The 14,853-nt window shown below is 36.7% G+C and overlaps 1 protein-coding gene across 1 annotated transcript; it reads right to left on the reverse strand.

Moving 5' to 3' along the window:
* Positions 1–8,912: 8,912 nt before the first annotated feature.
* Positions 8,913–14,797, reverse strand: LOC139726592 (transmembrane protein 134-like). The gene is made up of 6 exons (XM_071637582.1): positions 14,675–14,797; positions 12,082–12,173; positions 11,639–11,715; positions 10,709–10,750; positions 10,358–10,414; positions 8,913–9,001 (listed from the first exon to the last, which is right to left on the reverse strand). The coding sequence occupies exons 1-6, from the start codon at positions 14,681–14,683 to the stop codon at positions 8,913–8,915; spliced, it is 366 nt and encodes a 121-aa protein (XP_071493683.1). The 5' UTR covers positions 14,684–14,797.
* Between the last annotated feature and the right edge of the window lie 56 nt (positions 14,798–14,853).

Raw genomic sequence — 14,853 nt, forward strand, 5'->3', positions numbered from 1 at the left:
TGGCCTGTTCCCGTGTTACGTTAAACTTTTCTCTCTTTTTTTGTAACTTCTGACTGGCCTGTGGCAATATCCTCCCTCATGCCCCAAAACCATTTCGACGGAACTTGGTGAGGCAGGCGTATTTAAAATTCAGAAATTTGAGTTGAGTTGAGTTTATTTATTTAACTACGGTATGAAGCTTGCTATCAGCTAGGCCCATACGTTGTTTTTCAGCAAGGCCGTGAAATTATAACAAAGCACAGAAATCTTACAATGAAGAGAATGCAACTAAAAAACACGAAATAATCATTACAAACGAATCCCCAAAATGAAAAAGTCACGAAGTATACAATGTGTAAGTACAGATTGAATAAAAAATAAGCATGTGATAAGTTAGTTGGAGACGGTAATTACATAGGCATTGTGTATTAAGACAAGTTTAATGTAATCAGGTAGAATAATTAGCAAAGGAAATGTGCGAAATTACCTTTGAGAATGCGGTAATTGCAGTTGCTTGTTTCTGAAGGATCTTGTTTCTGTTGGTAATGTATATTGAATAATCTTGATGCCGAATATAAAATTCAAAGTACAGCTGTATCAATGTCGGAACCACCCTCAGTATTTTACTTTTTGCTGATTTCAAATATTTCTTCTTTTTTTAAATCTTCAAGTAGGCCTACTGTAGGATAAGATGAAGTTGATTGTTTTTACATCTTAGAGAGATCACCTCCCTTGACAAAGCTTTATCGCAATGGTTTCAGGGAGTACATTTCGGATGCCGGGAACACTTTCTCTTTACAGTGAGTTAGTGACGCCGTGGCATTGAATTAGGTGTTTGTTTATCATTTATTTGTTTCTACTTGCGGGGATCTTTGTGAACATTGGATACCGCGGTAATAGGCCATAGTTGGTATGACGAAAATAATGATTTAAAAAAAAGTGTGGGGAAATAATACAGTTTACAGTTTAAGCGGTTCTGAACGAAATTGGGAAACTTGTTGAGAAACAATTTTGATGATCCAGAGACAATTTTGTCTGCATAACATGTCAATGAAAATCTGACGCCGATAAAAGGCGCACGAAAGATTTACTGCATTGCGCCATCTTGCTTTGTAATAATGTTATTCATTCATGAAAGCGTCTCCTTATGCATGGTTGTTTCTTCAGCGCACTGAAATTTGAAGAATTTTAAACCTTTTACTGAATAAGAAGCTGCTTGCCTTATGTAATGTATAGTGTATAATTGGTTATGTTCGTTACGCTTTGCTATAGGCACGGCATGATGGGATAATATTCAGATGTGCACATCACGAGACCGATACCCACTAGTCAAAGAGCCCATGAGTCATACAGCCCGCGAGATACACAGCCCACCAGTCGTACAGGCCACGAGTTCGACACTAAGAAAACAAGGCCCACGAGACCGACGTGTTGTAATGTCGAACTCGTTGACTGTTTTCATCTACTGTCGAACTCATGGGGTGTATGACTCGTGGGCTGTATGACTCATGGACCCCTTTTTTTTTTCAATGTCGAACTTGTGGGCTGTATGACTCGTGGGTGTTGGTCTCGTCGGATGACCCCATAACGGGCCCTAGTTTTGTGTCAGGCAACTGTTGTTCAAGAATTTGTTAATTGATGGCGTGAATTCGCTGTAACTCCTTGAACAGTACACTGCAGCACATTTAGTACAAACATATAAGGGGAAATCCTTTTTCAATTCTGCACATAAAATGTTTTGTGTATCGGTAGACGATTTAGATAGTCGTAAATTAAAAACAAAAACAAAAACAAAACCAATGAGGCCACAATGTATAAATTCAAGGAAAGTCGTAAAGAGCTTTCATAGTTAATGGTCTTTCTTCACCGGCATAAGACAAGGGGGTCACCCATTATTGCACTCGGAGCCATGTTAAAAAAAGTCTCATTTCTAAGCACACAACTCAAATGTTAGGGAAATATCCTTTTTAAAACCTGTATAAAGTTGTTGATTTTTTATTTCACCGTACAGATATCTACCGAATTATCGATGTGATGTTGTCGATACATGCAGTTCGTATAATTAGATATTATGTAATCAGGCAATGTACTTTTTTATGTACTTTTTTGTACCTTTTTTATTTCTTTTTTTAACCGATTGTTCATACCTGAATGTTTTACACGTTGAATGCACAAATATGTGAATGAGAGAGGAATTGGACTTATTGATGACATTTGGTTTTCTCAGATCTGTCCTCATGTCAAGTGCCAATAAACATTCGTTTCACACTTAAATAATTTCCACTGATGAAGTTGATGCTGTATTTTTCGACAAAGTTGATTATGACGTAATAATGATAATATATATATATATATATATATATATATATATATATATATATCATTATACACCGGCTTTTAAAACGTACCCTGATGAAAAAAGGTACTGTTTTAAGTAATGAATAATCACAGTTCTACAGTTATTTGTGTGTGTGTGTGTGTATGTGTGTGTGTTGTAAAGGCGTGTCAGCTAATTAACATTAAAATCATGGACTATAATTTGTCTTTGACTTTTCAAAACATTTATCTAAGAGGATGTGAAATGCATAACTTATTACAGTTAACACCAGCCACACACAAGAAATGCGAATGAACACAAAAACATACAGTGTACAAGTGTATTTCAACGCAACCGCATGACAAATTAACATGACTTTATAATAATCATCATGTTTTATATAATAATACTTTACCGAATAAATTTTAGTACAACAAAAACCATCCAGCACACAACACAGGTGAGAAGGCTTGTACCAATCCGAAAGACTCCAACAGTTTGGTGTCAACGTTTCTATTAATTGTCAACATGAAAGGCAATGGGAAGATAATGGCTTACATAAGGGACGAAACATTTTGGCGAATCACTACACAGCATCTATCATGCAATATAACATAATATTGCGTGGTTTGTCTATATTAATTTTAGAATCAAGAAGACAGAGAGAAGAAATGACAAAGATCAACCCCCTTTTCAATCATTTTTCACACCACAATAGTTATATATCCTTCACCCAGCTCTGTCACATTTATCAGATCAGTGGCTAGACTCATCTTGTCCCTTGAAAAAGTAAATCACATATGTAAATCAAACACTGCCATCAGTGTTTCAGAGAAAATGTAATTCCAGGATATCACAAGTGTGGTTTATTCTAGGAAAACGTATCTACTCCCGCCCAGATGCAGATTTCAGGAATTTCCAATGTTACACTCAACTGGATCGAACACGTATATTATCACAGTTAAATATTAAACAATCAAATCATTTGCAGTCATATGTAAAGCGCAACTATCATGATTATAGCAAGATCTTGACACACACACCAAAATAAACCTGAACACATTTTCTGGTTAAAAAAAGAGAGAAAGAAAACAACTTCATGACAGTCTAAAACTTGAGACGAAAGGTTCGAAGTGGCAGAATGCACGATGCACATTCGATCGGATCCAGATAGCCAAAACTCTCAGTCACATCTCTGTTCTTAAAATATTGTTTTTAAAACTCTTGTACATTTTACGTAGAGTACACCTCCTTCATACAATTTGCATGATACATTTGTACCAACCAATGACAAATACGACTGCTCAACGTCAGCAACAATAAAGGTGATAAACAACGCCAAAAACTAACACTGATAAACCGACATAAAAGTCTGTCACAACAACATACAGCGGTTATTTAATAACCGAGAGACTTTCTTTTAATGATGGAAGTTTGATTGGTTCGCTTTCTGTCAAAAATAATTCTGATTTTCAAGACTAAATGCCAAAATCAATCTGCATAAAGTACAAATGCATCTTTAGGTGGTTGTGTATCACGAGACAAATGAAGCAAACTGTGCGGTGTAAATGCTGATCTAGAGATACACACATAACTACAATCACATCAGTAATGCAACACCAAAATATGTTTGTGTATTATTGTGACATAATGGTTCTTATTTCTCCTAGGACTTTGCTTGCGAATCCTCAAAGTTCGCATTAACATCTTGTCAAAATATGGCAAGTGACTATGTGTAAAGAATGAGTAATTTTGTGTTCGAACTACTAAAAGCAAGATTAAAGTATTGATTAAATCAACTTCGTTTCAGTTTTCACTCATCAGATGCAAGTTATACTTTTGTATCAAGTCATAGACCAACCAGGGTCCTCTCCACAACACATGGTATATCAGGACATTCTCACTTTGTGACCTTGAATAAAACTTAAGGGATTATTATAGGGTGTTAAGCCTTATTGCAAGAATAAATAGTTTGATGTGAATGTCATACCATAATACCTACATACATCATACAACTACTAGTACAGTCATAGAATATTTAAGCCAATATCTAACTAATACCGTGTAATAAGAACCCCTGTATACAAGGCACCACATGATACATTTGGAACGCTATAATACTCTGAAATAACAGTCTGATATGTCAACAATATGACTTATATATAATACTCAATGCACTACTGATCGTCACTGAAATGGCTACATTGCATTTTATCACATGTCAAATACACTGTAATTGAAGATAGGAAGGTGATTTACATAATTGCAAATTAGTTATGACTCTCTTTAAATTGTGTGACAAAGAGCATTCGTGCTTGACTAAACACATACAGTAGGTACGTCATTTCGCATTCTTGCTTTACTTGTCGGTTGATTGACAAAAAAAACAACAACTTTGAACAAGATAACCTTTTTAAATGACCTAGTGGCAAAGAAACTGGCCAAATAGTGAATTGATGATATACATTGTATCTTTACAGGTTTTCAAGGTACAGTTGTGATGCAATATCTGGCATCAAACACATACACACAAACACACATAAACACACACACACACACACACACACACCACATCACATACACACAAAGGAATCCTCTAAGAGTCTATGATATCATAATTATATAATTAATCTACTGGTGAGTACTATATGACCACACATCAAAATAAATAATGTGACTATGTGCACACTGGTCTCATAATATCAATACCATATAAATTACATTTATATAGTGCTTCATACATACATTTCTGACATTCAACAAAAAGCATCTTTTGTAAATTGTACACTGAATGCAGACTAGGATCCAGTTGCTACCATTTCAATTCAGCCTGGATTCATAACACAGTTACAAAATTTGGCAGTAAATGTACCAGTCAGCCTACAGATAAGAATGCTACACATGTGCGAGTCATTTTCATACTCGACGAAATCCTAATCCTCAATAGGATTTAACTGATAAAGAATACATGATACAAGGTAAAAAAGCAAATAAACAAACAAGAGAGTGAAATGAGAATGTGATCAGACCTTTAGCATCAGCTTTCCCAGCCTCAAACAGCAAATACAAGATTTCAAGGATATTTGTGCAAGCTTTGTGCATGAAATTTGAACATTACCAAACACATGTGCATGTATCATGGTAATTACTGCTGGATGCTGGGGAGGCAATATCAACATAGTGTTATGTACCACATGTGTATGGTAGCCCTTAAAGGAAAATGCTCATTCTTTTTCTTTCTTTCGTGCCTTTTTTTTTTTTGGGGGGGGGGTGCAGTTTTTCTCACAGTGAATACATAATGGGCATTGGTTACCCTGGCTACATCTTTTTTTGATGAATTTTCGCACATCTTGTTGAATCTTAAATTTCACATGTACAGAGGTTAAAATCATAGATTCCGTTAAAACGCGCCAATACTTTACTACAGAGTTGGAAGACTTTTATAATCTCTTTTATGAGACATTATGATTTCTCACCCAGCACCCAGCTGCAGCTTACACTAAGACAACATGGCACATCCAATAAGGTAAAGAAAGAAAGAGAAACAGCAAAGAGGAAAAAAAAAAGAAAACCCAAATTGAAAAAAAAGACTATTTTCTGATCAAGTCCTATGAAGAACTATTCACTCATATGAATGGTATCAAGTCTCTGGCATAGACAATGGACTTTTGTGTCTAAAATTTGTACATGTATATCATAACATCTTGAACATAAAAAGCTATTCCTCCATTATACATGTATGAGGTATTGACTTTGCATGTCTGTTAATCAAATTTGAATAATTTGAAAATACATGTAATTGTTGACACATTTGTATTTCAATAGTGAGAAAATAGTACTTACTGACCAGTATGAACTTTAGCTTTAATAGTATTTCCTGGCATACTATACCAGTATAAAATGGCTGTTGCTCTCCTGGAATATTTCAGTAAATATGACAAAGTAAATGGCGCATATTTCATGCATGGCATGTTATTTGACATCAATTGATCTTGCTTGGCTTTGTACCCCTTGACTGACTCTTTTTTTTTTCTTTTCTAAGGACAATCAAATATACAATATCAGAGAACATAAATTTGACATTTGGGAAGCTCAACAACAGATTAAATTTTACTATATTTCTTATCAACAAACAACCACTACCAAAGCCCTTCCAAAAGACTGGCTAATCAAGTCTGTTGTACAATTCTCGCTTTTTGTAGACATAATACTGACATGAAGACTACAATGCTAATGATCTATCCTCAAATTTTGTGAGACAAAATGGCACCGATTTCCAAGAGACTTTCCACGGGACTGAAGTCTTTCCTGTTCTCAACTGACTGGAAATACCTTTCTCAACACTCCTGAATACTACAGAATACCTATACAGCCGGTATAAATACTATAAATACTGTCTGGAATGTTTGATACATGACCCTAAGACATTCAAGAGTAGGTCACATTACTTCATTTTGACACATGCACACACACATCCAAACAAAACTAGAAACACACCTCAAATACATAGTACAGGTGTACATATACATATGCCCACATACCATACATACCACACATACACACAAAGCAACTGCCACTGACAAAATTGAAGAGTAACTCCAAATTGCGAGCAGCATTAACGAAACAGGGTTTGCACGTACAACATGTAACATGCAACATCAGTAATTGGTAATCCATGAATAAACGTAGATAAATAAATAAATAAATCAATTAATTAATCTGACATTGAAAAACACTGCAGTCATATCACACATCTACCAAACACACATCTTATAATGCTGATAAGCATCTGATAGGAGATGCTTCAAGATTTTGTCTCAGTTATAAGTCATTCTAAATAAATACATAAATTACAAGTCATTAGCACAGCAACAAGTGGATATACTCTGTATAGTACTAGACATTGCTCTTCTCGGCTAAATACCTTTCTACATCTTGTTCTGTTTCTTTACGAACTTTCAACATTATCTTTGCAGCATAAAAGGAAGAAACAACCATGTTTCATCATTTTGTCAACACTTTTTCACCTTCAATAACACTTTTCATCTGTCAATTGGCTGTAATCAGATAGATGTTGTAATGCAAGAGCCATACAAAATGATACAAAATTGCATGACTTTTCAAATGTTTTTGGAAGCATTGATCGCCATTATTGCAAAAGTTGGTTAAGTTACACCTTACCAGATCATCTCTACTTCACACATTATAACACCTGGTAGCCCATTCATTCAAATTGCATAACTTACACTGTACATGAATAATATGTGATTGCTCACACATATCATTTACATAATGCCATTAACATGAATGACATGCAATTGCTCATACATATTATTTACATAATTTTCATTAATATAAATAGTATGTAATTGCTCATTCATATCATTTACATAATTGCCATTAACATGAATGAAATGTAATTGCTCATACATATCATTTACATAATTTTCATTAATATGAATATGTGATTGCTCATTCATATCATTTACATAATTGCCATCAACATGAATGAAATGTAATTGCTCATTCAAATCATTTACATAATTTTCATTAACATGAATAAAATAGATGCCTGATGCAAACAATATAAACATTAAATATTCATATTGAGTACCACATAAATTTGAGGGGTAATAAATATCTGTACATATTTCACTGCATTATAGCGCTAAAGAAATCCTTCTTTGTGATTGGCTGACTTGTTGAAGGACATTAAGGTCATTTTTCTGTTATGACACTCACTTCCCCTTCACTGAAAACATTGCTGTCAATGGGGCAAACAGGGGGCCTACTGACTGGGTACAAAAATGATTTGTTTTTAAAGTTCAGTAGACAGTTCCCCCCCCCCCCCCCTCTGAAATCTCCTTGCCATTTTTTTCCCAGCTACAGTATCACTCTGACCGGTTATTTCAGTGATTTTGCATCAGTACATGACTACTACTCCACTTAAATTGCTTCTGTGTCAGAGAGCAACCGGCAGCAGAAAGCAAGAAGTTACAGTCATGGCAAACTAAATTTGGTGCCCACAGCAGCAACAGCCATACAGCTAACTGTCACCCCCTGAAATTCTCATCCAAAATGGATGACGGATGTAAAATCCTCACCAGCACAGATGTAATACCTCCTCATGTTTCACACGGTAACTGATCATACACCTTGAAGTACTTTCATGTCAGCCAGACCATAAATCATGGATGTCACTGCTTGCTCTGAGCGGAAGCACAGCCATATCGAATACAACCAGCAAGTATCTTACGGGAATCAGTACCATTGCACAAAACTCTATATTATTCAAGCCCCATAAAAACAAAAAAACAGTAGGTCATACCAAATAGACATTCACACTTCTGCATTACAGTTCATATTCACTTATTCACATACACACACACACACACACACACACACACACACACAAACACACATCAACCTACACACACAATTGGCTTAAATGATGCTTACAGATATCTGTGCACATTCATAAATATTTTGTTCAATACTGTGAAAATTCTGCAGTGCATTTGTGTCCACACAACACAAGACACTGCATGTACATGTAATGCCATGCCACCCAATGGATGTGAATTTTTGTGGCAGACTGCCACGAGGGCGTCGTGCCCTATTTACTCAGCTTAAAGTACTTGAGGTTGGAAAGCTGGAAACCCTCGAAGCCTTTGGCGGCAAAGTAAGCATAGCCCGTATAGTACACTGTATGGAAGGGGAGAGAGAGATAGGCAGATGCTTACTACTGGTGTAGTTATTTTTCAGGGTTCTTGGGTTTGTGTTTTGTATTGTTTTCATTTTTGGTTTTTTTAGGGAGAGGGGTTTGGATGGGGTGAGGATGCTATGAGTCACTTGGAAATCCAGATTTGTGGCAACATGAAAAAAAAAAATTGTACAAATTTGGCGAAATTTCTTTTGTACACAACCAAAGAAAACTATTTACCTTGCGTGAGCTTTCGCCTACTGTCTGTAGACTTCATCAGACTGACGTTGACTCACCGTAGATGGGGTGTAGGCAGTCTTACAGTCAACAAATTCACACAACAAATTCACACATTGGATAAGAGAGGCGATCCACATACAACGGGGGCAGGAACGCATGATGAATCATGACGAGGGGCAATACAAATTATCTTCAGCGTACATTCCCATTCTCTCGGACTGTAAGACTGCCTACACCTTACAGTCTTACAGTCCGAGAGAATGGGAATGTACACTGAAGATAATTTGTATTGCCCCTCGTCATGATTCATCATGCGTTCCTGCCCCCGTTGTATGTGGATCGCCTCTCTTATCTAATGTGTGAATTTGTTGCGTGAGTTTGTTGACTGTAAGACTGCCCACACCCCATCTACGGTGAGTCAACGTCAGTCTGATGAAGCCTACAGACAGTAGGCGAAAGCTCACGCAAGGTAAATAGTTTTCTTTGGTTGTGTACAAAAGAAATTTCGCCTTAATTAGAGAATTACCAATCAGATGAACCTCTTCCAGGATGTACAAATTTGGACTTGATGAAATTACATGCATAATCATAAACTAGAATTAAGGACAGTATTAGCAATGAGACATATTGTCAAAATATGATGGTTTGACGTAGGGGAACCTCTTTTCAAGACTAGTATTCAAAGCAAGTTTCAAAATGGCAGAAAGAACATGAAATCAGGCTGCCGCAAATAGTATCTGGTACATATACAGTAAATACTATATACGATAAAAAGAAAACAAAATATATTAAAATACATATAGAACATTTTTATTAATGAAGTTTTTAATGAATACTACATGTATGTAACCATAAGAAATAACTAATGAGAGACACTTGACAGGGGTGGATCCATGAATTTCGTAAAGGGGGGAAGCAAAGAATATTTCTGGTGCTACTTTCGGGTTTCACTTAATTTTTTTCTTTTTATTTCCTTTGTTTTAAGAAAAAATAAAGAGGGGGCGCGTGCCCGGTGCTTCCCCTCTGGATCCGCCACTGCTTGACAGCATTTTCTGGACATTTGGTAGTGAGCACAAATTTTAGAGCATACATGTACCTGCTCTTTTTAAGACACTTACGTCCAGGGACGAACATGAGAAAACCAGCGACGATACACACAATTCCCGCTGCATGATCTGCGAGAGAAAAATTAAGCAAAGACAAGGCCTTGGTCACACAAGAAGAATCTCTCTGAGACTTTATATTGTTTCGTTTAAAACTGATTGGACATCACCTTATGAAAGCACACAGATTTTCATAATATGCCACATAACTTACCACTATCTTCTTTCACATTCTATGCTCAAGTATCTATAGGATCTTACTACGGTGTCAAATCACAGAAACCTTGTTGCAAAATACAACACTATCACTTTTTCTGTCTCCAACAAAGGACTGCAAAATGAATGAAAAACAACAACAACACCCACCTCTTTGACCAATCTCCAGTATAATTCCTGCAAACAGTAGAGCTGCAACCACAACATAGAGAAAGAATGAAACATGAACAAAATTCTTTTAAAAGTGGTAAGAACACAACATATATGAAAAAAAATTTTAAAAGCACTTGATAAAAAGCACAAAATATACGAGAAGATGCCCAGTAAATCTCTTGTAATATCTAGAATTTAATTCCTAATTTTGCTGTTTTCAAACTGTTAATCAAAATTAACATGGAGTAGTGACAGATTCTATTTCTTTAATTTGTTTATGGAGGGATAAAAAAATAAACATTTTCTCTTTCATTCTTTCAATGAATCTCATCAAATACTTCTGTAAAGGGAAGGCAAAGAGAAATCAGCAGTGATGAAAAATTGCTTGCTTTCTCTCTCCTTCGACATCTTTAATCATCACCAGTAACCTCATCTTTTCCTTCTCTTCATCAAGTGAAAACATAAAAACATTGTTTCGTTCTTTCAAGGATATGTAGGAAATTGTGGTTTATATATCTACATAATGATGAACTTATGTAATGTACTGTATAAGTCAAATGCATAAAAAAAGAGAGATCAAATTAAAAAAAGAAAGCAGCAAGCTTCTCTACACAGAAATCAGTATTACTGAAACTCCTCAGGAGTGCAAGAATCTTCAAATAGAAATCTTGGTTGAGGAGAGCTCTGACTTGTCAGAATAATCCCCTGTGCAGGAAAAGTCAGTGGGAGAGAATAATTTCCACTGATATGGAATTGCTTTTATGAGAGGAGAAATGCTAATTAACTTCCCCTATACTTCATATCACTGCTGAGAAAGATGAAAAAGAAAAGGAAAAAAAAATCTTGTATATTTGTTCAACTTGAGCTTTTTTAACAAGAGTTCTTTGGTGGCATGGGTTACTGACTGGATTTGAAAGCATGTCATACCTGAACCAAGAACAAGAAGAATAACAGAGACCAGCAATGAACTTCTGTATTCCCTCACGTCCTTCCTTTGAAACCACCTAGAAGAAACAAACAATCAAACAAATTAAAAATAAAAAAAATAAGGCTACATCAAAGCTATTGAAATAGAAATGACGCACACACATGTAGCATGCAGTATGCGAGGTAGAAAGTACAACTGTACCAAAAGGACCTAGTTAAGTTGCCACATCATCAAATTGATACAAATGAACAACAATGCAAAATATGAAACCATGATTACTATGCTACAATTTTCTCAAACTGCCAAATCAAATCTATTTGTCACAGTAACTGCATTCATAAAGGTAACATTCCTACATCACAGCAAACCAGCAAGATGACACAAGTAATGAATTGGTTCTGTGTTAGATACAGCTCAAGATTTAAATGGAAATTCCATATACCATAAGCTTTGTTCGTCAGGTTGGCTGTCATCAACCCCTTCTTCTGTGAAGGTGCCAGTGCTCTGGTCTGGTGCCGTCGGATCAATAAGTGGCTACACATCAGCAAACAAACAAACAAACAAACACATGGTTAAATGACAGCCTATGATGCAACACTATTAATGTAAAAATGTATGCCTAACAAAATTGTAAAGAAACACATTAACATTCAAATGGTGACTCTGAGGAAAGAAAGCAACAATAAAAGTGGATCATAATTTTCTTAATTAATTTCTATTCCTATAAGCCAGTTCACAGTTAGCTCATGGGCAGATTGGTACAAATTACCTTTCTTTTTTTCTCAGTTGGTTAGGCGCTTCACTCGTTGCACGTTCAAACAAAGAATGAACTTATGCAGAGCAGCTCTGTCAATTGGCACTTCGGCAGGCATTCATTTTATTGTTTTGTGTTGAATGCATTTCTACCAACATATGTTGCTAAATACCAGGCTTGCTGTCAGGTGGATGTGCTAGTAAGCACCATTTGTAAGGGTTACTTGTATAATCATTACATCAGGGATGCTTAATCTCAGTGAATTAAAAATCCAACATGCCTGATTGTACAAATGACCTTTTTTCTGCTCATGCGCAAAGTGGAACTGTAAACTGGCTTATTGGAGTGTTCTTTTACTTGGAAGCCAGAATATGAGCAGATATCACAAGCAGCTCACTTCAACTCAAGCTTCTATCATAACTGAAGTGCAAAGATATTTGATTTTCAGTGAAACATTTCCTTGTCCAGACATTATACTCAAAGAAAGTCTTTGTAAACATCACATATTGGTGGTCTACATAGGCCAATTTTACGGTAACCATGGTCTACTTTTATACCAGTCATTCTCCTACGATCTTATTACACGTACAATAAATTATAGCTTTTTCTACGTAACACAGGTCCGTGAAGGCTCTGAGGATCTACAATGTATGTTAACCAGAGGGGGAATGCACGATGACAAGTTTTTATAATAATTTTATAATAATGGTTATTCTATTTTATATCATCCCATTTGGAAAGCAACCATCATGATGTAGGGGATATAAAAGTGAAAGTAAAAGTCAATCATAACATCCTCATCATAACAACCACACAATTGATGATCTTTTGAAACTACTGGGCATGCTCTCTCTTTTCCTACATTTGAATATATATCCCATTATCATTGTTATTATTATTGATGTTGAACACATCATATTAGGGCCAGCTGTTGCCATTCCCATAACAAAAAATATCCTTAACCTTATAATATTAACAATAATTACAAATGTACCACAAAACTGATAAAATAAGCCCCCTATCTGTCTCTCAGCTCTCACGAGCATACATAGCAGACAGTAGATGATATTGACAGATGTGTACTTGCACTTTTCTGGGAGTGTTTGACATCACTCTATCTACGTTGCGATGTAGTTGCGGAAACTTTTGTAGACTCTATCTATATTTCAGTTAATTGTTAAGCTGGTAAGAATACTAACGTTAGACTCGACTCACGATCTACCTACAGCTTTCAAATGACAGACAGGACGCCAGGTTCTACAGTGGAGCACAGCTTACAATAGGTTGTCCTTCTAAGTTCTATTTTATAAACATCAAGGGTCCGGGTAAAGGCCACCGCACACTACACGATCAGACTGGTCTTAAAGTCTTAAGCCAAGCTGGGTCTTAAGACCAGTTGTACGACCGGACACCGCACACTATACGACCGAACCTTACAAGTACGCTTACACTATGTACGACTGTAAAGCGCGTGCATTGCGTACTGCGTGCGCTTGCATCTTACTGCGTTGTGAATGGCTGAAAGCCTACGACCGGTCGTAGAAATTCAACATGTCAAATCTCTACGACTGGCGTTACTAGACCCAGTCGTATGACTAGAAAATGGCAAGACTGTGACGTTACGCTCTTCTGTAAGTTCTAGTCTTAAGACCGGTGAGTCGGGGCAAAATCGTGTAGTGTGCAGCGGGCTTTAGATCAATACAGCATAGATCTAGTCGCTGTATTTGCACAGCGTAACAGCGTCTGGTCTTGACCGAAAGATCGGTCTGTATCTGTCCGTTGGGGAATGTTCTGCGGAGACTGCGTCTGGCTTCACGGATCCCCTCCGGAGGACAGCGTTAATGGCAAAATATAAAAGAGTCCTCCGGACAGACGGATCTTTCTGTCTACATGGTCTACGTCTGGTCGGGCTAGCTTTACCCTTTTAGCTTAAGATAGCCAAGATATCTACTTAGCATAGACTAGACGAATGGCTGAGATACAGTACTTCAATATCACCATGTATGGGCTATTTAGTGTTACAAGCGCATGGACCTTTCACATGTTAGAGAACAGACACAGTCACATCATAGTCAGTCAGAAAGTGTCGGAGAGGCGGCGGACGCGGATCCCGCCGCCGCCGGTCCGGCGGCCGACACACACAGCTAGGGACCGATGCCCGCTCCCCGCTAATCCAGCATTGCTCGCACGTTAAAAAAATATAAACAATCGATAACACAACGTGTGTTGACAGGTCAGAAGCAATTAAATATCAAATTGTGAAAAGTCACAAATGACTCACCGTTGACATGATAGTGCCGGAAAACCATGGGATCAATTATCTGTCAAAAAATGAGTAGATTCTACAGTAAATCTAACGAATGCCGATCCGAAACGGCCAGGACGATGCTCGCGCTGATGACATGAGCTGCTGTTATGTTTGCAATATTTGCATATGCTACCAGTTATCACTAGAGGGCT

The sequence above is a fragment of the Diadema antillarum genome, unplaced genomic scaffold (assembly GCF_040938485.1).
Source record: "Diadema antillarum isolate AM-2024a unplaced genomic scaffold, OU_Dant_1.0 seq00000091_RagTag, whole genome shotgun sequence".
In the NCBI taxonomy this organism is placed as follows: Eukaryota; Metazoa; Echinodermata; class Echinoidea; order Diadematoida; family Diadematidae; genus Diadema; species Diadema antillarum.

What these genes read in the sequence shown, in the direction of transcription:
- LOC139726592 (XM_071637582.1), bottom strand. An exon ending in CCTGACGAACAAAGCTTATG is followed by an intron (nt 11,716 to 12,081) that starts GTATATGGAATT and finishes TGTTTCTTCTAG; the next exon opens with GTGGTTTCAAAGGAAGGACG. An exon ending in ACTGGAGATTGGTCAAAGAG is followed by an intron (nt 10,415 to 10,708) that starts GTGGGTGTTGTT and finishes TTTCTCTCGCAG; the next exon opens with ATCATGCAGCGGGAATTGTG.